Here is a 24,483-nt window from a genome sequence, read left to right on the forward strand (position 1 = left end):
AACATTAGCCCCAGCCAGGAGGCCCCTCAGCACAGTACACTGTGCACGGGTGGTGGGCCCATGGCCTGAGAGAGCTCCTGACAGGGTTGGAAAGGGCCCCCTCCAAGTCCTTTGCAGGGAGGGCCCTCAAGTTTTGTTACACCACTTAACGGTTCCCAGTTTGTCAGAGCCATTTGTTAACACATTTTTTTCAACTAACGTCCACTTTGGGAGTTTATTTTTGAAGAACAAAATTACCCCACTGTTTCAGTGCCTTCGGCAGAGATACCTCAACAGTGGCTCTGCTGAAGGCACAGAGATCCCTGCCTATCTAGCAGCGAGCTCTAAGCATGGTGGTTGGCCTTCTACTAGGCCAGTGGAGCACATCCCCCCACTGCCCTGGTTTACGAGCGGGCCACCACCGGACTCTAAATAAGCTCATCTCTAAGGAGCTCTGACAGCTCCAGAATGTTAATCAGAGATTAAGCAAGACATTCCCCTTCTCCAGGTCCACCACCAATTTACTTCCAAAGCTCGTTGTTTAATCGTTAGCCTAAGGTCATCTGAGCATCTGTTGACAAAATAAACCAGCTAAATGAGACCCAGCTAATTGTCTCATAGATGGACTAATGTGGTAGACCCGAAAGGTTAATGAAGTCATCTTTCAGGTTTATAGAACTTTATAAACTGATGGTTCCTCCCCGCCCTTAAATGCTGATTCTGGCTAGTTGTCTTTCTTTCTTTCTTCTCTCTATTTCTTCTTTTTGTTTGTTTGTTTCTTTCTTCCTTTCCAGACATGTTTTTCATAGCACCCTAAATGGCACAAAAGATGTGAAAGAATTGAAATCACAGGCTGAAGCCATTGGAAAGGTCCTAGTGAATCATGCTGCTGAGGTTCAAAGGGAGTTGATGGCTGTAATTATGGACTTTTAGAGGAATAGTAGAGGCATTTTATGGTCGAATGCATATGGTATCAGATATATAGCTGTGTACATACTGCATAACGTATTACTGAACAGATCACTTTTTGGGGGAGCTTTGAGGTGGAGCAAGCAGGAATGTCAGGTGATAAGGAGTTCCAGTGCAAGGGTCCCAACAGGTTGAAAGCCTGGAACCTGTAAGTGGCAAAGGGCAGTTTAGATGAGAGGTCTTTAAGCTGGGGGGCGCACCTCCCTCTGGGACTATGGTGCAATTTTCAGGGGGAGGTGCATGCAGGGGCGTAGCTTGGTCAGTAAGATTGGGGGGCGTGAGCTTCAGATTTCCTAAAAATTACGTTGGCACATAATATTGAAATACATTATATGACAAGCTGGCGCACAAGAGGGGCTCAGGGGGATGTAAAGGTAAAGGAATGCACATTGGTAGGGGGCACTAAGTGAGAGAAAGCACATTATTATGTAAATAACCAGCATTTTGAAGTATTCCCAAACAGAGTGAGGGAGAGAGTGTGTGTGCATTTTTGTTTGTGTGTGTAAAATTCATGTTGAAATCTGAAGGGCACCTCACCATACCCGACTAAAAGCCCAAGTACCCAACTATTTATCACAAGATACATTTGTTAGGATGTGTAACAACCTCTCCCCCGAAGCTACGCCCCTGGGTGCATTCTCCTCAGCAGAATCAGTGGAACCACATGCTTGGGGGAGGGTGTGAATGTAGTGCTGTTCACCAGTGCGTGTAAAGGTAGTCTGGAAGCACAGACTTCTTTATTTGGTGAATATCCAGGCTCCCTTTACCACCCTATTCACAGTGAAGAGGGAATGGAGAAGCAGAATTGCCCATTGGACTCCTGGGTGGGTATCAGTGTTGGCAGATGACAGTGCAAGGGAAGGGGGTGAGGTGTGGGCTCACTGTGATGTTTTACACATAGGGAGATGAGTCTGCCTTTGTGGCCTCAGACCAGTGGCACATGGAACAGGAGAGGGGTACATCGCCTGCCTGGTGCAGCATGTCGGCTCATCTTGCCCCAGTTCGGCGAGACAAACCCTTCTGAGGTAAATTGAGAAAAGTCTGAACCAGCATATTGCTGATTTGTTGTTTTTAGAAGCACCCAGAAGAGGCACATCCCAAAGCATGAACGGACAGGAGTTGAAGATCTGAGCTGTGTTTTGCCAAAGGCTCTGCTACAATACTTTGTTCAACGAAGTGTTGAAAATACACAGAAAATGCTGCAAATTAGAAAGGCCTTGGTAAGGAAAAGTAGTTCAGAGATCTGCTTTTTCTGTTAGCCAATGGCTGCTGCCTCTGTTCCAACAGGATTGTGACGAGCTTGCATGCATCTCATTTTGCGCTCTTTGGGAGGGTGCCACCTTCATTGGGCTCACCACCCTCCAAACCAAGGGCAAGCATCCGATTGACTTCAGTGGGCTCATTCACTCTGAAAACCTTTTCCACACTCCAAAAAATTGAAAACATATTTCAGTTGATTTTAATTGGATCACCATTCAGAATCTCTGAATCTCAACCTCCTTCGAGACTAAAACGTTTGAGGGGTCCTCATCATGCTTTAACTTTTAAAATCTGTACTTCTTATACGCCAGCACTGCATATGTTTACTTTATTAGTCATTACATAGCACTGAAATAGAAGAAGGACTCACTTCAGAAGGTTCTGTTTTGACTTCTCAATTTTTAAAGATGGAGAAACACTGGCTTTTGCAGATGGCCACCCTGTTTTACCAGCCTCGATGCAATTATTAAGTCTCGCCCCTTCCCACTACCTTTTGGACCATAACGTTTTGAAGAGAGGCCTGACATGAAAGAAATGATTTAAGAGGGGCTTTGAAGACATCTGGTTAGGTGATGATAGTAGCGTTTGGTTAACTAAAATGAGATGACGAGTAGAGGTGCAACGAAACACTGTCAGAGAAATAGCAACAAGGTTGTTGATGAATGTGAACACTACTCTGAGTCACATGTAGATGGCTCTTTCTTGGCATCTGGTGACAGTATGTGGACATGGAGTATGATGAGAGAGATTTTAGAGAGTGCAGGTCATGAAGATGCTGACATTGTCAACTGGTGCATAGGAGTATTTCAGGATGCCAACAAGCAGATTGATGCAATAATCAATTCTGCTGAGAACCATGGAGTGAGTTAGCAGTGTTGAAAGGTAGCAGTAGTCGATCTTGGGTATGGTGAGCAGTTGCAGTTGTACTGCTGAACCAGGTCACAGCTGAACGCTTCCCTCATCATGAAATGTATGGAACAGAGCATCCATGTTTCTGGCTGATTTGGTGAAAAATAGTGAGTTTGGAGGAAAGAAGGCTGCATTACCAAGAGGCGTTGTGTTTGCTGTTGGACGGTACATGGTTTCCCTTTCCAATGAGCATCAAAGATTGTAGTGCCATCTAGTGGTAGGTTGCAGTGAGTGTTCAAGCTGAGTGGTTGGAGATCTGGTGTGGGTTGGAAAGGGGAAGAAGAGGTGGAGATCATCTGTATAGATGTGACGTGAGAAGCCTAAGGAGGAGATATTGTCAGCCGGGAGAGATAATACAAGGTGCAAAGGACTCATCCTTTTGGAACGTCAACGAGAGAGAGCTGGATACAGGTTACACTGAATGAGCCGTCGGAGAGGTAAGGCTTAAACCTTCCAATGCATCAAGGAAGATGGGCTCACGTGAGCACAGCAGGGCACTGGCTCAAATCCCTCTAGACATCTAAACATCATAACTCCCCTTGGGACGTGTGCAACTTTCATGCGTGATCGGCCTCAAAACATGATTCTTTTTAAATGCTGCATTTCCTGATGAGTTAGTGTTAGCCTAGCCGAGTAATAATTATTTTATACTGGCAAAAACATCACTTGATGAGTCAATCAGTACACCTGTGAGTGATCCCCCAAGGTTATTTATACATTTCAAAAACCCACTGTTGACTTTTCTCATGAGTAGAATGAACGTGATATTTATGTGCTTACAATTTGGGTGAATTTGAAGGAAATAACCTTAAATGGAATGGTTTTAAACAATGGAAGTGCATTGTAACTTAAAAAGAGTGTTTTTTGTTTGTTTCTTCACCAGAACTCCAGTTGCATCAAACAGTCAAGGTTCAGACAAGCTTTCAGCTCCTTCTGCCTGCCACCAAGGCCTGCAACTCCGGATACTCAGGACTACTGCAGGCCTTCCAGACCTTTGTCCTCGATGACCTCAAAGCCCGCGGACTTTGTCAAATTAAGGTATTTTACATGTGTGAATGGAGATGAAAAATAATTGGCAAGCACCTCCTGGCGGCCTTTGTTTCACAGGAGGTACTTATTTCAAATGGAGGAGGAGTCATGGCCGGGATGCCAATGACTTTGTTAACACACCAAGAGAGGGAGAGGGAGAAAAGGTAGAAAGAGGGAGAAAAGGTAATATAGGAAAACAGTGACAAAGGGATGGACAAGAACCTGTAAGAATGAGATAAGGAGGAGCACAGTGCAGGGCGGTGGAAGAAAGAGGGGTGTAATCCACAGTTAGCCGCTTTGGTATTCAACAGCCCCAGAATTTGATGAGGCGGGTCCTGACAAAAACTTTGAGTCCCTGCATTTTTGTTTACATATTAAGCACTGGGACAACAATCATGTTTGTGATTGGGGCCCAGCATCCCATGCGACATCAGAACAACAAAAACCTCTTCAAGGAGCACTAACTCTGACCAGTGCTTAATTCGAGCTGGTGGTTGCCGGTGGTGGCCACCACCATTTAATGTTGGGTACCAGCACTTATTTTTCTACTTCACACAGGGCCAGCTTTAGGGCTGTGGAACTAGTGCAGTTGCACTGGGTGCTGACCTTAAAGGGGGCACTGACCTCAGGCACTGTGTTTAGCAATAACGTATGATTTAAATGCACCTGTTGCAGAGTTCCTTGTGAGTCCTGTTTTCAGGCAGCAATAAAAATGCCAGATCACTTTTGTGATTAATGTCCCTACGAGAGAGAAAGAGAGAGAAAGAGAGAGAGAGAGATCAAATTTCTTCTAGTGACAGTTTTGTCTCACCATAAAGTAGCACAGAGGGTTAATATGCCTGCTGCAAAGAACAGAACTGTATTTTATGCGGATAGCTGAGTGAATTAGTAAAGCTAGGCTTTATCTGCACTTTAAAGCAGATGAAATGATTGTGAGAGAGGGGCAATGGAAAGATGGGGGCACATTTGCTGGGTGGTAGTGAGGAAATGCGAGAAGGAGGTCATTGGAGGGGGCACCAAAAAAGATTGTTGCACCGGGTGCCACCAGTGAAAAGCTGGCCCTGGCATCATATATTTACGGAATGCACGAAAGGGGAAAATGCACATATCGGAAAGATGGAGGATGAAATAATGGCAAAACTGTCACAAATGGTGAAAACAGGAACCTGCAAGAGTGAGTAAAAGGGGCAGGGAGTGTCGGGTAGTGGATAAAAGACTACCAGCCTTGGTATCGGCACGCTGACATGTAATTGCACTGGCTGCCAGCTTCTGAGCAGAGCTTTGGGCACCAACACACTTTCTTTCACAAATTCAGCACTCCCTCGACCTGACAGTCTACGTTAAACCTTCTCCCAAGAATGATATCATTCCAGAGCCCATGATCCTGTTCAACACCATGTTGCTCTTGAGCTAGGTTAATGCTCTACAAATATCAACACATACATACATCCCCCTTTCCACTTCTGATATCCAGCGAAGAGTTTTGCATGCAATAAGTTGTGCATAAGTTATTACATGCCAATACACAAATTTCCAGGCAAATTGAATGACAGGTATACTTTGTCATGATCTCTAAAACGTTTTCATATTTGATGCATGCGGCATGGTAAATGCAGAGGTGAAAATTCTTCAATATATTGCGTGAACTCATTTATTTGAGTTGAATGTAGTGATACATGATCTTCTGGTTTTAGGTCAGCTCTTTGGGAAGCACCAAAGCCATTCCATTGTGTGATGACTCTTCGGTGTCTGTGGAGTGTCTTGGAGCTGAAAGACTGATAGTGAATATTACATGGCGATCTCCGCTTGAGGCTATTCCAACAGCAGCCCTTCCAGATTTACATGATATTGGTGAGAATTCTATATTTTCCTTCTGCTTCCATTTTGCTTTCCAGTGACCGCAATGGTGCCATCAGAAGTCAAGAACTTCTACTAAAGGAACTAACAAAATATTTCTGGGCATATAGCTCCTACGAAAAACACCCGTTGTGGAGATAAAATTATCTGGGATAAATGCTCTGTAGCTTAAATGTGGTGCTTAGTACATAAACATTAACTACCTGTGTTCTTTGTTTACTATAGAAAGTACTTCAATGCATTTCTAAATTATTATTAATTTTTAATAACTAAATTTGGGGTTAGCAAAACAACATTTCTGAGCAGTGTCACATTTTTCGAACTGACGTTTCTTGCTTTTAGATACTTTTTTTATATTGGTGAGTGTCTGGCAGCTCCACCAACAATAACATTTTACAAAAACCTGTTACGCAATAAAGAAATCATTGACAAGGTTCAAGGCCAACAGCCACCGCCAGACCTATTGGTTTTGCCAACGCTTGTTTAAAAATGATAGGAACGGCACACGTTTTTTTTAACGATTAATAGCATTTCGCCTTTGATTTTCACATGTGCAGAAGCTAAACCTGAAACGTTTTTCAAGAGTCTGGAACCCTGAGAACATGTGGGTTGGATACTTTTGACCCTGACAGAAACTCCTATTTTTGCAGGGATTGGAATTATAATTTGTATGGATTTTATCGTAGGAAATAATTACAATTATTCCCAGGTACATATATGCAGGTCAAATCTGCTGATATGGGCCATGGGAAAATTCCCAGGTAATATCACCATATGCTGATTTTGGGACAGAATGGGACAGCCGCACTGGTAATCAGGGAAGTCACTGGAATCACAAAAGAGACATGCAAAAGAAACCGGAAATCGATCAATTTTTGCACTGAAATATTGTGAATCGGACGATATAATCCAAACATCCATGTCTCAGAATTCACTATAAATCATTTGTAGTTCAACAGTAATTTCTACTGTCTCCTGTTTCTGTCGCAGCATTATAGGTGAAGGGTACATGTTTGGAACCCCAAGAAGATACAGAATGAAAGGTGCATTATATAAATGTCTAATTCGAAAAATGAATTGATTTAAGGAAATAAAGAAATAGTAACGTTCATAATTGTGTGAGTCCCTTATGCCTTTGAAGTTCTATATTCCTTGGCAGCAACTGGAGTCTCACACGTGCTAGTTAAGATGCATTTATTATTTTCAGATGGCATTTCTGTTTTTGTTTAAATAGCTGTGTTAGTCACATTCTTAGCTGATTAATTTGGGATGCTTATGAGAAGAAAAAAAATCCAAGTGCTTTCGATTAGCTTGGTCGCCTTTAGAAAGACAGTTTTTCCTATCTGAGGTTTAACAAACAAAAATAATTGACGTTTTTTGATTTTCTAGTTTTAAATGGATTGGAAATATGGCTGTGGTGAGGCAGAAAATGATGTGAAAAACAAGTTTTCTATTGATTAATAAATATTTTTTCTCGCTATTTGAAAATGCAATTGCTCCAGGTATCATGTGGGATTCTTGAGATGGGTAATAATTGGCTAACAGGATCACATTTCAGACGTATTCGAGTCACTGAATTAGGAGCTGTCCCAAGTGACTGACTTATGTATGAGTGGACGTCTGAATGAGAGGGTGGTGGTAAACATCGAGTATATTGTGATACAGCACAAACAGCCAAATGCAGGCTGAAGAAACACTTCCCCTAACAGAGAATGTGTTCACACATCCGACACAGGAGTATGCAAAATTATGACTTCGCTGCCAAAGTCAGTAAATATTGCCTTTCCCAAAGGTGCGTGAGGTTTCCTGACTTCACCCCATCTCACCCCAACCGAAGTTCTGACCCTGAACCCTTGCAGCTGGACGTCCCACTTGGTTAACTCCTGATTGATGCACATCACTGCGGACACACACGGGTTTTCTCTTGCTTATCACTTTCTTTTTCTGCCTTACTCCCCCCGCTTGTGCTGGCTGCTTGTGACGTCATTTCCACTGAAATACTTCATCCATGTCACCGAATGTATCAATGGCAATGATAAAATAACTTCATGAACATAAAAGAGCGGCTCAGGCAAGAGGTGGCCCTTGGCACCAAGGAAATAATAGGCCAATTGTACATTGGCGAGGTCACATCACATTGCTGCGTTTGCTTAGTGTCTGCAATACCACCTGGTTGTGCATGCCCTATGTATCCATTCTGCACGATGCAGTTACCAAATACCAACTACTGACACATGCTGCTTTATCTACAATCATGATGCGGGATTCCCCTGCAAAGCTTGGCAACCAACTGTAAATTCAGTCTCAAAACATTACCTAATTTTGTAATGAAATGCATGAAAAGGGGGAACTCCCTTTGCTGGACCTTTTCTTCATGCGATGCATGAATTTGCAGTGTTGCAGTGCTAGCCACAAAGACATTGGTAATTTGTAATGTAATTTGATGCATTGTTTTGGTTTTCACCCTCGTGGAGATTTCCACTATGAGTGTGGAGCTCTCCATAGCCATTAATCCCACTCATGGGTGGGACTGAGGGCGATCCTGGGTGGTTCAAGGCGTGGTTTGCTTTGGACCTTTGTGAATGCCCACAAACGGGCACAGTAATGGGCTGGCATGAATCCCTTTCCAGGGTTGGAAAAGTTCCAAAAGATGCATTGGCAAAGAGGAAACCCGCCTCCCGTGTGGTGTTATCTGTTCCATTTATCCTCGAGGAGTTCCAGAAAGTAGTAAAACTGCTCTTAGATGTTCCATTTATCATCGAGATGTTCCAAAAAGTAGTAAAACTGCTCTTGGATGTTCCATTTATCATCGAGAAGTTCCAAAAAGTAGTAAAACTGCTCTTGGATGTAGGTTCAAAAATAAGTGTCCTTTTACTACATTTTCTGTGAATCAGCTGCCATAAATTGAATGTGAACTACGTGATTGACTTAAATTGTTCCATATTGCTAAGCACATTTTGATTTATAATTCCTTGTAAATCCACTGTCACTCCTGAAAAGCACAGAGTAGAGGATTGTGTCCAAACACACAATTTTGCACGTATTCCCAATACTGAAAAATGCCATCAAGTTGTTTTTAAAAAAGTTTTTTTTACATGTTTCATTTAAAAAAAAAAAACATAAAACCACAGACATGTGTGCGACCACAAGTATGATCAGATTCTTCCTTCATCTCTGTCATCTTCTTAAACTTAATTTATAACCCAACAGCGCGAACAGAAACAACCTCCCCATTCCAACAGACAATATATGTTATTTTGTTTTATCTATTTTTACTAAACACTGTTTTCTTTCTAGATCATTGGGAAAGTCATTACTTTGTTCTCTTTCTTACAGAGAATGCAGTTGCTGGTGATGGTCTTGTTGGTCGCTTTGTGGCCATGATCAGGAGTGGTGACTATCTTCTTAATGTGGATTCCAAGCAGTTCCCAGCAGACATGTCCATAGACTTTCCTCAAGATGCAGATTTCAGTCTCTCTCCCTTGATTCAGCTCGGATGCATGAAAGGGTTCAGAAGAATTTATGACATGCAAAGAAGTCCCTCAGGATGCGGTATGTTTTATGTTGAAAACAGATTCAGAGCAGATCCATGACTTCCACAACACAACTAAGACCTCCAAGGAATCCTAAGAGATCAAATTATTTGTTGGTCAGTTACAAAGATTGTACTTACACTCAAATAAGTTTACCTCACAGTTGAGCGAGCATTGGACATCAGAATGAAAAAGAGATACTGAGGGCCTGCTTTAGAATTTGGTGGAGGGGCTTCCATCCCACGTGATGGGCATCCCGTCCACATTTGTACAAGTGCCGTAGGATACAATGCACATGAAATAAGGCAGATGGGATATCCGTCATGTTTCTGAAGGAGTAACCTTCCTGCCAATCTCTAAATCAGGCCCTCAATTGGGTTTATTTTCATTTTATTATAACAAGCAACAGCAAAGCAAATAGGTATCACTATTTTTAAAGAAGCAGTGATGGTCACATTTTCGTACTTTGTGAACCTAAAAGAAATGTGTAGCAAAACATCTCACAGTACATTTGACATTTGGCATTTGAGGGCTCTTTAGGAAAGCCTGTCCGCCGTAGAAAAAAGCTGGAAATCCAACATAACAGCAAACTAAAACAAACTTTTGTTGATATGATTTGGCCTTAAAAACGGCAGGTAGCAAAGCTGTAAAGTCAGTTATTAAGGTTCTGCTGTGCCGGCAAATTAAATACACCAAAGATGCAATTTTAGAAAAGCTACACCTCATTTTGCGCCTGCAGTTTAACCAAAGACAACCTGATCCCATCGCCAAAATCTAATGGGAACACAAATGGAACAATGTAACCATTCTCATAAGGCCATTGCCATGGCAGGCATCTCTCCCAAGCAATGACAAACCATGAAAACACATGAAACCAATGGCTGATGAAGGCTGACCCAAAGCCACTCTCTTGCTCATTACTTCTTTATACTTCTTTTTGATGTATTGATGAAAAATGTGTATTTTGTAGCTCATCTCACTCTTACTTCAGCATGTGGAAACAAAGAAAAAACAAAGTTAAAATTCGTATTTTGCCAAAACTAACGCTGTAGCACTTAATCTAGCCAAAATGTTGGCCTTAAATACGTATCTCCAAACAAATATACACCTTATTACAGTATTGACTGTGTGTTCCCAAGTACACAAGTCCTGGAGTAACAAGAGTTCTGCAACCCAACCAAAATAAATATGTCGAGTGAGTTTGACTGAATTTAAGAATTAAATACATGTCGGAAAATATGTAGGAGGTAATGTGTTTAAGCTCGAGAATTTGTCTGTCGGAGTTTTTGCAAAATATATTTCTGCAGTCGATGTTTTCACACCCTCAGTAAGGACAAGAGCATATTAATGTCACCATGCTTGCACTCAATGGTAACGGACTGTAAGAACCGATCAAGTACAGCATCTCTCATGAAGCTATTGACCTATTAGGATAACACACCTGAGAGTGTCCTGGAGCAGTGAATAGGTAACTCAAATGGAGAACCTCGGATCAAGTTCTTGAGTACTGTGCTCCCTCTGAGGTCCTCAGTCTTTGGGAGCACAGCCTTCAGGGGGAGCACGCGTTCAAAATCTCTCTTTGTTCTTGATGCACCAATGGTGTAATGTTTACTGCGCAGCCCGCTACAGAAGCACAGGCTGTTCCTATTCCGCACTTCCAGTGGTGACAGGCATTTCAAGTTACTGTTAAACCTCAACTTTAAATGGGCAGAGAATGGGGGACAATCGTGTCCAGATGTTGGCCAAAGTGCAAAGGCAAGGATGAAGAGCAGGAATGAAGGACATCTGACTCAAGCAGTAGGTGGAGATGCTGTGGAAGAGCAAAGCTGTTGTGATTGGAAGCGTGCAGTTGGGCAGTGTGCAGAAGTAAGGAGAGCGGGGATGGGGACAGCGCGCAGGTGTAGAGAGTGGGCGAGAAGGAGGCAGAGTGAGGGAGAGAAGGTAACAGGAGGAAGGGAGCACAGAGCAAGGCAGAGAAGAAGGGAGACTGCAGAGGGTGCAGCAGGTGTGGGGGAGCTGGTGGGATGGAGAGAGCATACAAAAGAGTGCTCGCAGGAACAGGGTGAGGGAGTAGAGGCGAAGGGCAGGAGGATGTATGAAGTATAGGCTGAGACAGTTGAAGAGAGATACTGGAGGGGTGCAGGAATATGAGTCTCCCCATTGCAATCTAAACTAAGGGGGGTCCTCATGTAGGCTGAGACAACATAGCCTATTTGTGTATTTCTTTATTTATCAGTTTTCAATAGGCCTGAGTCAGACCCAAGGGTGAGTAAGAAAACATAGTGCAAGTATAAAAAATGCCATTATAGATGCAGTGTTACTTCTGGGGAGTTCAGTAGTTCGCTGAGCATTTTTTTGGGTAGCTGTGTATTAGTCCAGATTTAAGTGTGATTTAACTGTGAATGTCCAGAAGTAAGCTATGCTTACACATGAATAAATACTTTATGAATAACAAAACTTTCGTTGCTGAGAGTAAGCATGCCTTAATCACGTACGTCCAGAAGTAAGTCACACATAAGGTTGGAGTATAAGACTCAGCTCCTCACAGAAAAAGCTTTGGGACTCGGCTCAGTAGCTTTCAGGAGTCTATTCTGTAGTCTAATCATTCTCACTGCAAAAGGAAATGTTACTTGCAGCTATTACATGCGCTTTCCAAACCTATAGGGTATGTCTATGAGTATGTATGCTGCTGTGGCGTGAGAGTAGCGTGTACGATAATGCTCAGCTTTCTGTGCATGTACCTTCCAAAGGCAGGTAAGTACAAGGGAGTGTATTCTGGACATCTTTTGTAAGAAGAAGGAAATATGAAGCTGGGTCCTGGTTTAATGGCGCTATCTCCTTTATTTACAGTCCCTTGTCCTCCTGGGAGTTACTTGCAAGATGAGGTGTGCATCCCATGTCCCCGTGGTTTCTACCAAGAGCTAGCCGGAAGTGAGTCCTGCACCATGTGCCCTTCGGACAAAAGCACCATCGCCATGGGTGCCTACAAGGAATCTTACTGTGAGTATTATTTTTGGCCTAGGCAACAATAACGAAAGAATGCAAAGACTTTCTAACTAGCTGAAAAGCATCCCAGCATCCCAACAGTGAGTCTGACTTGGGCAGTTCCCTGAAGCCTGGTGAGATGCTGCTCTTGGATCTTCAGGATGGACTCTGGGGACCTTCCATCGACTGTGATGGCCATGGAAGAGGTCTAAGAGAAGTAGTTTGCATTTAGCCAAACATGTCAGCACAGAGGTTTTTGCATCACTTTGTGTCAGGGAGTAATGTTGTTGCTGGTGAGGTGGTAGGGTGTGCTCTCCATCGAGCCGCAGCACGTGGGGATTTATTGTCGCACTACTAAGGGGTTGGAGCAGACCAGTTCTTGTTGCGTGTGATATGACTGTATGTAGAGCTGCAAAAGGGACATTGTTCTTATATGTGCATTGTTCTCTATTCGTATGCCTAAACACAGTGGTCAGGGAGTGAACTGGATGGTGCAACAGATGTTTACCTCTTTACAGTCCTGGCTATGTATCAGATTAGGACAGCATTAAGAACCATTGCATCTGCATTTACATTGACCTTGAATCTGAGACTGACAGAATGGGTCCGTGAGGTAGTGGGTCAGAGGTAGTATATTAGAACAAGCATTGGCAAAGCCAATCGATCTGACTTTAATATGGTAATGATGAAAGCCGTTGTTGTGGTGTGGAGATAACATATTTGTGCCAAAGACAACAGCATCAGAAAGGAAGTAATAGGTGGTGCTCCACCCAAGGAGAAAGAGCAAGGAATTACTGGTGCAGCCGTTCAGTTTGCCATCACTTGTGGAGAGAACCTTTGGTGAAAGGGTTATGATGAGGTGGTAAGCAACACGCTGCATAGTTGGTGAAGAATTGTGAAGAGTCTCAGACAGCGTAGAGGGACTAGTACATAGGCAGTGCAAATAATACTAGGGACAAGTGTTGCGATGTGTACCTCATAGTGAGGCAAACATGCCACATTTGTGTGAAGCATGTGAAGAAGTAGATGCCACCACTGAATAAAAATAATGCCTTCTGCTCCAAGTGCATGTATGCGATAAAGCCGATTAGGCCCTATTTATTTACTGAAGAACTTATTGTGTCCGGTGATTGTTTTTGTGAACAACCACAGCCAGTCTTGTGCACGTGGCCTCTTGTGGTGATGAATATTTGGATGCATCTTGTATCGACATTAGATGTGGCAAAGTTTCACGCTCAGAGCTATTTCTAAGAAAACTCATTGCAGTGGTCACTGCCTACACCTAGATAACCAGATAAACCTTCCTGAGCCCAGTTATATCAGAAAATAACCTTACGTAAACTTTTAACATGCTTGAAGCTTTTATTGCTGCTTTACGAAATGTGTGTCTTATTTTGCTCTTTTATGATTAATTTCTTTTTTTAATCGAATAAAGGAAAGATTGATTAAGTGTATGATCACAGGATATGATTATGTTTTAATGGCACTCTTATGTAATTTTCTCGGATTTTCATGGATTTTATACTATGTATGTTCCTTTATGATTATATGCTTGTCATCGAATAAAATTTGAATTGAATTGACTTGAACCTTAGGTAGGCCGATCAGATAGCCCTGGAATCAAAAAAATACAGAGGAAGAAGTAGTAGGGGACACGGAAACCGCCTCATTCCACATCATCATGGCTATGTTTCCAATAGTGAGCTTTTTAAGTGAGTGACAACTTAACACATTCTGGCTGTGGTAGTCTTGATTTCTTCCATTGAACTATTTAAACTAAAAAATCTGGTAAAAATTATTTATTGGTTAAAATCTCAAAAATAGAAAGAGTGTTTGCTATGACGTCAGGTGTTTACTTTAAAGGAGCGTCGACCTGAACTTGTGTGGACAGCATCCACCCTCCATCTTGCATTCAACATTTGAATAAACAATTTTTAGTGAATAACAAATCATAAACCTAATGCAGGTCCACTGTGAGTATCTGAAAATAATTTACTCTGCACACAGGGCTAATCAGTATTGCGTAAACATCTATGTCTCTTTCTTTACTGGGTGCGCAATTGGTGCTCTTGTTAACTGTAAAAAATAGCCACATAATGTTCGAAAATATCTCAAACACACAAAAAGTAAACAAAGCCAAAAGGACCACTGGCTGTCTCAAACTGGACTTAGCTAAATGGGGACTGGGTATGAATTTTCAATAAGTGCAGATACTGCACCCCAAAAATTGTTGACACCAACCAAAACTTGTGCAGAGAGGGTTAAGGAGTCTACAGCCTTGTGACTACAGGGTGTGGAAACCTATGGTGTGTCTTCGCCATCAGGACACATCACAAGTGTGACCCAAAGAATCACCCATTTGGAATTAAAAACCCCATAAACCGTTGCCAAAGAAACAGGGGAGCGTTTATGGCCAAAGAAAAATGGCAGAGATGGCTCAGATGCACTAATAGCTGGCGTCCTTCGCACTTACGACTTCCCACATCTCTGTAAATTAACATGGGAACCAAATTTAATTATTCAATATATCTTACTTTGCGGAGGAAGCCCTCATGTGGCATTTTTGTTTTAGCTAACATTGTCTTTTTTCCTGAAATACCATTCCTGGGAAAGTTCTTTGGTAAGTGTCCTGTTGGGAAAGCTATGACTCCTGGAACTCCTGGTCACCCACACACACTAGTTGGTTCTAACCCTGGAGAAAAAACACGAAATGTTCTTACAGCCTTACATTTTTGCCCAGTTTGAATGATAAAATCCCGCTAATTGTTTGTAGGCAACAGCATGTTATGTGCTCACCTATATGATTCTCCTTAACATTCTCCCAAGCATGACTAAGTATTGTGATGAAAAAAAGCTGGTGAGTAATACACAGAAAAACCGAGGTTGGTGCAATAGGGAGAACAAGAAGTCTGAGCCCTCTTATTCCCATTGATGGGGTTCCAGCTGGATTTGTTTAATTATTCCAGTGCTGTGCACCAAGAACATCCTAGCACTCAAGAGTCAGCCTGTCAGCGCTTCCACAGAAGGTCCATGCCTGCTTGGAACAGAGGTTTGGGGATATAATCTAGGAAAGGCCATTGACTTTGCTGTAGTGAAAGTTTAATTTAAAGAGCCCAATGGCAACATGTATTCCATCATATTATTTCGATCAGATATACTGCTAGCCATAAACCATTAACAGTGCGGGAAAGTATTTGACTTTGAAGGGTATACCATCTTTAGAAAAGCAAGCAAATTAGCTTAGCAATGTAGCATTGCTAAGAGGCATGGTATTTCTTGACGTTGCTTGTCGAGAGTAGCTAGGAGAACCTCAAGGGTGCAGTAGAAAATGTGGTGTGACATTCATTTCAAGAGGTTCTATCTAAATTTGACTTTTTTAAACAGGCCTCACTAGCTGCCAAATGAACAACATGAGCCTAAAATGTGATGAAGACGGTCAGTATAAGCCGTCCCAAAACAATGATGCCACAAAGGTGTATTTCTGTTTGAGTGTTACCGGTGAAAGACTGGCGTGGACAGAAACGGAGGGCCCACTCAGCGATGCACAATGCTTGGGTATGTATCTCTTCATTTCTGTGAATTCTGGGAGTCTGGACCAATGTGTTACTCTAGAGTGTCAAGGGCACACATATGCATTGCTGGAGTTTCTTTACCCTGCTAATTAGTTCGACGTGTGCCCCACATTTAATTTAATTTATTCAATTGCTTATATAAATTGTTCTTTTGGCTAGTTATAGGAGGGGTAGTCTAAGCATCCATGCAGTAGGTTTATATATGTTGTGCATTCAGAATATGTATTATTACCTTAACTATCTAGAAGACTAGATGCAATACATAGACAGCCATTTCTCTTGATGTATGCATATTTTGTTCACTTATATAAAGAATATTGCTTCCCTTTTAGAGGACATGAACCCCTACAGGCCCCCGGCTGTGCTGTACTCTCTCTGCTTTCCATAAAGGACTACTAATCCTAAATGTAAACTGACTGAGTGTTAAGTAATTGTCCTCAGTAAAGATTTTATACAAAGGAGTTGGGCCATCTAGGATCATTTACAAAAGCTAAGGTCTGCCCACGTTGGAGGGAGCAAAAGTAAACTTCTGAGCCATATTATTGGTAGAGTGCACTCCCATAGTCTCTGCCCCAGTACACCTTTAATTGGGTGTGTTGGATGTAGACTGGGTCAGTGTGCCCTACACAATAAATACGTTGCCCCAGATCAGCTGTGAACTTGCATCTGTACTGGGGGTAACGCATCACCGAAAGGTAGACCAAGTGTTTGAAGCATTCGGTCAGTCTTTCAGGAAGTAACCAGGCTGCATTTGAAAGGGGGCAGGTATACCCTTGTGGTCAACTGCAGTGATTGACTGCACCCGCATGTTGGGTGATATCTGGGGTGGAGGGTGTTCATAAGACTCCCTTTCCACCTTCAAAGGGGTGCCCTTGAGGGGCCACACTACCTCCATCACCTCTTTATGGCACACAGTCAGTACACCCTGACCTCCTCTTTGCCTCTGCCACCGTGTCCATAATACCACACAGGCTTAGTGGCAAGATGTTTCCTCATTTCCACAGAGCCTTGTCCCCAAGCAAATGAGGGAACTACCCTTCAGACTGTGCCAGCACACACTTAGTACCAGGGCAGTCAAGCATGTGAAAGTCCATCTATAATACCACAGTGACCAAGGGGCTGGCCAAAAAGCAGACACACCTGCTTGTCACACCTCAGCCACCTTTGATAATATGGCACCTGCAGTTCCCACTCCTAGAACCACATATGTTGCTGTTGCCCATGACATGCAGTGGGAATCTGGGCGGTTATTCTTATCCATCACCTGGAGAGTCACAGTAAGTGATGCTCTAGAAAATGCAGCTTGTACATCACACCCATAAACAGACAAATGTTAACAGAGAGGGTCAATGTTTCTTTACTGTGATAATCTATAATGTGTGTAAGGCATTTTTTAGTTTGTAGACTAACTTACTAAAACTTCTATTTGTATTGAGTCAAAGATTAGTTTTGTGATGCTTAAAATTTAATTCTACAATGCTTCACAAAAAGTTATTTAAAGCTTGAACTTTGTAGGATTTCGGCATGGTGGTTTGTACATGTGAAATGAGATTTATTCATTAGGGCAGAAGCTGGAATTGTTTTCCACGCCTTAAATTTAACTTTGGTTGCAGTTTTTATCCCTTGCTTTTCAGTACACATACCAGGCTGCCCATTTATAAGGAGAGGAGGTTACATGTGGACACTATGTATATTGTCAACAGGGAAGAGTTTGCCACTACAATAGACACCGACTAATATCTGAATCCTTCTTTTGCCAAAAACGTAACCAAAAAAGTACCTTTTTAAAGACTGCGTGACTGATCGCGTTAGTAGGCATGACAGTAAAAGAAACAAGTAGGGGCGGCTCCTTCATAAGGGTGGAGGAGCGTTGTCCTACCGCCAGCAGCGGCAGCTGCAAAACATTTAAAAGAAAAGGATAATAAACTAGGTTTATTATCTTTTTCTTTCAAAGGGGTGGGCCACGGGGGTAAGGTGCACTGAGGGGGCGTGACCAGCACTTCACCTCACTGCGCATGTATGTTTGGCCGGTCATCTCGGGCGCTCCCAGACAATCCTGATGCTGTTTTGAGCAGCGTCAGGATTGGCCACAGGGCTGGTTGGGAGCCTGTGCTGGCAGCATCCGGACGAAGGAGAGGAGCGGCGCGGGAGCAGAGGTAAGTTTTTTACTTTATTTTATTTTGTTATTAATTACCTCTGTGCCCGCCCAGCGCGCACTGCCCCGCCCCCAGGAATCCCTGCGAGCCGCAACTGGGAACAAGGGACAGCAGAGAGAAAGGAGTAAATAGAGAAAAAGAAAAGCGTTATCACTTGACTCTGCCACACTCCAGAAATATACAAGATGGAAAGTGAATCTGGAGTCTCGCGTCACGTAAGTGCTGTGTGGGACAGAGCGCCGCAAGTACTCAAGGCCTCCAGGAAAGATTGGGTGAAACATTAGAAGAGATTTACAGCAACAATTACCATGTAAAGTTGGGTCAGCTAAGGTTTCTTGAGAGAATGAAATAGAGCAACAAAATAAATTGGTAATGGAAAGTGAGAGACTAAGGTAGCATTTTAAATAAGGTGTAGAGATAATTTTGTGGAATAAATTATTATTATTATTGTTATTATTATTATTACTACTACTATTATGAGTTTTGTAAAGTGCACAGCTACCCATAAGGGTTTTCCAGTGCAAGATAAGCACAGGTACGATGTACAAGTAAGGTGATTTAAAATAACCAGGTCTTCAAGCTCTTGCAAATGGTCAGTAACGAATAGCAATTTCTGAAAGCTTCCGGAAGAGAGTTACTAAGTTTAGGACCTAGGTACCAAAATGACATTCTTTCATATGAGTTAGACAAAATCTCGGTGCCATAAACAAAGTTTGGTTCAAAGACCTTAAAGAGTGTGTGGGTTGATGGTGTACCACAAGCTTCTGGAAATAGCATGGCCCTAGGTCCAGTTTGGCCTTAACCATGTAGCAAAGTGCCTTAAACTCAATACACATATTAATCCTGAGCCAATGTAGTTTCCTTTGCAAATGAGAAACTGAAGCTGATTTCGGTGAACGAAACAGCATCCTGGTGGCAGCTGTTTGGACTATCTGTAAATGATGAATCATAGTCTTTTCAGCACCTAAATAGAGTATGTTTCTGTAGTCCAGGTAGATGTAATCCAGTGGCGTAACGAAACTTGAGGGCCCCCCCTGCAAAGTGCATTGAGGAGGCCCCCTTCCGGACACACCCAGGAGCTCTCAGGCCAGGGTACTGTGCTGAGGGGGCCCCCTGGAGCTCGGGCAGCCACCCCGCACCGCAGGAGCCTTTGTTACACCACTGATATAATCAGAGCGTGGATTACACTTCTGTTAGAAATGGGGACGATGCGTGGATTTCCTGCGCTGGCAGAACGAAGTCACAGGAGCTGCGTCAATCCAGTGGGCGTTGCGTCGAATTTTCTACCACATGGCAGGCGCTGCGTCGATTCCTCTCTGGAAGTCAGGCTGCATTGTTCTGGCTCAGCTGTGCGTCGATCCAGTGGGCCGTGCGTCAAATTTCTGGTCGCTACGCTGGCGCTGTGTCGATCTTCTCATTGCAAAGTCAGGCTGCGTCGTTCCGGTTCGCTGTGCGGTGAAATTTTCACCTCAGTGCAGGCTGTGCAGCGTTTCTGGCAGGCTCTTTGTTGAATTTTGCCGCACAAGGAGTCGTCCTTGTAGAGATTAACTCTTTTTGGTCCTGAGACTTCAGGGAACTGGAGGCAAGCTCTATCTAAGCCCTTGGAGAGCACTTCTTCACCACAGCCAGAGAGCAGCAAGGCAGCAGGGCAACAGCAAGGCAGCAGTCCTTCACAGAAAGTCCTTTGGGCAGCCAGGCAGTTCTTCTTGGCAGGATGCAGGTTCTGGTTCAAGTTTCTTCTCCAGGAAGTGTCTGAGTTGGAAGGGGCAGTGGCCCTGTTTATATACCCAAATGTGCCTTTGAAGTGGGGGAGACTTCAAAGAGTGGCTTAGAAGTGCACCAGGCCCCCTTTCAGTTCAATCCTGTCTGCCAGGGTCCCAGTAGGGGGTGTGGCAGTCCTTTGTGTGAAGGCAGGCCCGCCACCCTCCCAGCCCAGGAAGACCCTTTCAAAATGCAGATGTATGCAAGTGAGGCTAAGTGTCCTGTGTTTGTGGTGTGTCTGAGTAAAGGCACATGGAGCTGTCAACTAAACCCAGCCAGACGTGGATTGTAAGGCACAGAAAGATTTAAGTGCAGAGAAATGCTCACCTTCTAAAAGTGGCCTTTCTAAAATAGTAATATTAAATCCAACTTCACCAGTCAGCAGGATTTTATATCACCATTCTGGCCATACTAAATGTGACCTTCCTACTCCTTTCAGACAAGCAGCTACCACTCAAACAATGTATGAGGGCAGCCCCAATGTTAGCTTATGAAGGGAGCAGGCCTCACAGCAGTTTTACACTACCAGGACATGTAAACTACATAGGTACATGTCCTGCCTTTTGCCTACACAGCACCCTGCCCTATGGGTTACCTAGGGCATACCTTAGGGATGTCTTATATGTAGAAAGAGGGGAGTTTTAGGCTTGGCAAATACTTGCCAAGTCGAATTGGCAGTGAAACTGCACACACAGGCCTTGCAATGGCAGGCCTGAGACAAGGTTAAGGGGCTACTTAAGTGGGTGACACAATCGGTGCTGCAGGCCCACTAGTAGTATTTAATCTACAGGCCCTGGGCCCATGTAGTGCACTCTACTAGGGACTTATAAATAAACTAAATAGCCCAATTGGGTATGATCCAAGGTTACCATGTTTAAAGGGAGAGAGGATATGCACTTTAGCACTGGTTAGCAGTGGTAAAGTGTGCAGAGTCTGAAAACCAGCAAAAACAGTATCTAAAAGGTGGAGGGAGGCAGGCAAAAAGTTAGGGGTGACCACCCTAAGGCTGTCAGGTCTAACAAGTTCTTTGAGCTGGAAGGAAATTAGCCAGATGATCTTTTTTTAGCCATCTGAAGACTGCAAAGCAGGTGGCAGTTATTTTAGTCACCTGTGGTTTCACAGACAATTTGCCATCAGTGAGTAAGCCCAGGTCTTTCACCTTCGGAGAAGATGTTAAATAACAAGGGGCTCAGGACTGAACTTTGAGGAACTCCTTAGGTCAGGGCTTGGGGCTTAGATTTCACATTAGCTTAAAAGACCTGAATCAAATGGTCTAATAGGAAGAAAACAAGCCATCTTAATGCTGGGCCTTCAAGGCCTAACGCTTCTTTCCTATGGTAAACAATCCATCTCTCTAGCCTGTTCCACAATGTTGTGCTCTCGTCACCTAGTGCTACCCCTTTAGCAGTGGCCTCCCATCCCAGCTTGTCCCATGTGCTCTGTTTAAAAGAACAGATGTTTTTTTTTTGTCAAACCTGTTTTTATTAGGTTGAATTTCGTGCAGACATTACAAAAAACTCAACAAACCGGTGTGAACAACTGAGCCTGGTTGTTACTGAGACTTACATTATTACAGTGCAGGATAGGATGAACACCAGTTCCGTCATGATAAAGAAGTACAACCAATTTTTGTAATAAGAGAGAAAAGGGGAAAGAAAAAAAAAAAAAGAGCAAACCTAATAATCATGCTATGAATTATAAACTTGAGTCGGAGTTGGGAGATTGTCATGTTACATCACGTTTAGTATATCTTCTCTATAGATAAGAGTCTTTCATGTCTTTTGCAAGAGTTTGGGGTTATGTACGGTTGCAGACCATCTACCTCTCTTAGATTTGAAACAGATGCAGTGATCTAATTCTGGGTGGGCATACCATCAGCGGGAGGCCTCTGGATAGATAGGATACTAATGGACCCCATTTATATTCAAAGTTTTTAAAATCATCTGCAAAGATATCCGCCATTCTTTCCATGGTTAGCGCTCTCCAGTGACGGCTCTGCCACTAAGTGATCGCCGGAGCTTCTTGTTTTTTCCAGGCCGCCGCTATCGCCATTTTAGCGGTCCCTAGACAGAGCCACATAATGGCCTTATCTGCCCCTGTTTGATGTTGGAGAGTGTCATCCCTCAATCCGAGAAGTGCGCAGCGGACTGTAATCTCTATGGGATAGCCCAGTATATCCTTGATGTGGGCCAGGATTTCATTCCAAAAAGGGCGAATTGTGGGACAATTCCACCATATATGTTTGAAATCACCTTGTGCTCCACACCCTTTCCAGCACAGATCTGAAGTGGTCAGGAATATTTTCTTCCATTTAGTAGGATAAAGATACCAGTCATACAAAATCTTATAATGTGCCTCTCTCAAGGCCATAGAGCGGTTGTGTCTCCGGATGTCTCAATATAATTTCTCCCATTGCGTGTCAGGAATTTCTTCTCCCAACACTTGTTCCCAGAAGTGGTGGTGAGGGGGTCTCTTCGTGTGGCATGTGGTTGTTAGCAAAGCATAAAGATTGGAGATAGTCCCTTTCGAGGAGCCAGCCCTACAAATGAATTTTTCAAACAGTGTGAGTTCCCTCGTGGCTGCCTGTTGGTTTTCAAGTGTCAATGCCCAGTGACGTAGTTGAGTATAGTGATAGAATTTGGTTGGTGGAAGATTGAATTCTCTCTTACAGTTCTCAAACAAGATTATATCAGTATTGTGGAATAGGTCTGCTAAAATAAAGCATCCTCCCTCATGCCATTTATCAAATGGTCCCGACTGTACTGCGGGGGGAAAAGCTGGATTAAAGTGTAGAGGTGTGTGTGGAGAAGGGAAGGTCGTCCAGTTTCTTGTATTTGTTACTTCGTCCCAGACCTTAAGTGCCGTTTTTAGTGGTGTGCTAAGGTATGCGTTACGGGGATGGTCTGTCTTAGGCTGCCACAACACATCCCAGATCACCCTCCCCACCACAGCCCGGCCCATATGGAGCCAGTGTTCTATCAGATTCCCTAAGGGACCATTCTGTGACCACTCTTAATTGGGCAGCCTTGTAATATAACTGAAAGTCTGGCAGGCCCAGGCCCCCTCTCTCCTTAGGCATACTCAGCATTTTATATGAGAGTCTGGCTTTATTTCCCTGCCATATAAATCACACCAGAAGGGTGCGAAGGGCTGAGAAGAAGGCATGGTCCACTACCAGAGGGAGACTCTGAAACATATATAGTATCTTGGGCAGAAGCGTCATTTTAATGGTGTTAATCCTTCCTAACCATGTACGATAGGATGGGGCCCAATGTTTCAGGGTTTCTTTTATGCTTATCAGTAGAGGGGAGTAGTTGGCCCTATAGAGACTTGCTATGTTAGGCGTGATTTAGATACCCAGGTAGACTATTTCTTTCTTTGCCCATTGGTATGGTGTGGTGGCCGCCAGCTGTTCCATCTCCAAGGGGGACATGGTCAGATTCATCATATAGGACTTGGAAAGATTTACTTTATATCCCGCTACCTCTTCGAAGTGACACAACTCCTCTTGTAGGGCGGAGGACGAGGAGGCTGGATCTGTCAGTGTCAATAGGACGTCGTCTGCAAATAGTGCCATTTTATGTTATCCCAAAGGTAATGCTGTGTATGGTGAGTGAGGCTCGACTGCGTGCCGCCAGTGGCTGTATACTCAAAGCAAACAGCAAGGGGGAGAGCGGGCATCCCTGTCTCGTCCCTCTCGTCAACGGGAATATGGCTGAGCTGGTGCCGTTTATTAAGACTCTGGAGTAGGGAGCTGCGTAATTGGCTTTTATCATCTGGATAAATATTTCGCAGAACCCATACGCCCGTAGAACTTGGGTCATGAAGGCCCAATCTACTCGATCGAATGCCTTCTCAGCATCTAAACTCAAGAGAATGGCTGGGATCTTTTTCTTATGAACTTTTTCCAATAAATGTGTCACCCTGCGAATGTTATTGTGAGTCTTACGTCCCTTTACAAATCCTGAGTGGTCTGAGTGTATCAAGTCAGGAAGCATTTCTTCAAGTCGGGACATCAATATCCTGGTGTATAGCTTTGCGTCTAAATTCAGAAGAGCTAAGAACAGATGTTTTTATTTAAAGAAGTGCCATAGCTATGACTGACACTTTGGTAAGGCAGCTGTAACAGTAACCAGCTGCATAGAATACATATATGGAAAAGGGAATGAAGAACACATTTGCTCACACACTTATAAAATGTGATTTTAGATTCCCTCCATCTACTACCAGTATCTGGTGCAGGACATATTCCAGCTTTATACAATGTGGTGTAATACATACAGCCTATTTGGTCAATGGTGACTTTATTTTATTACATTTATAGCAGTATGGGTGTAAGAAATATACCCTGGTTTATTGAAAAGACATTTTTTGTAATGCATATTATTAATTTCTCACTACAGTCTGCTGAAAGTCGTCATATATAGATAGCTGGCACACCGAATACAATGCTCATAATCTCAACTTTGATGC

The 24,483-nt window shown here is 43.3% G+C and overlaps 1 protein-coding gene across 1 annotated transcript in view; it reads left to right on the forward strand.

The window, feature by feature from the left end:
- TG (thyroglobulin) overlaps positions 1–24,483 on the forward strand; it is a 673,226-nt gene that overhangs the window by 150,681 nt on the left and 498,062 nt on the right. Inside the window, exons 18-22 of the mRNA XM_069220782.1 lie at positions 4,001–4,155; positions 5,841–5,997; positions 9,340–9,555; positions 12,387–12,536; positions 15,906–16,076. Coding sequence (XP_069076883.1) covers positions 4,001–4,155; positions 5,841–5,997; positions 9,340–9,555; positions 12,387–12,536; positions 15,906–16,076 — 849 coding nt within the window. The remainder of the gene's footprint in view (positions 1–4,000; positions 4,156–5,840; positions 5,998–9,339; positions 9,556–12,386; positions 12,537–15,905; positions 16,077–24,483) is intronic.

This window comes from Pleurodeles waltl, chromosome 2_2 (genome assembly GCF_031143425.1).
Source record: "Pleurodeles waltl isolate 20211129_DDA chromosome 2_2, aPleWal1.hap1.20221129, whole genome shotgun sequence".
Classification (NCBI taxonomy): domain Eukaryota; kingdom Metazoa; phylum Chordata; class Amphibia; order Caudata; family Salamandridae; genus Pleurodeles; species Pleurodeles waltl.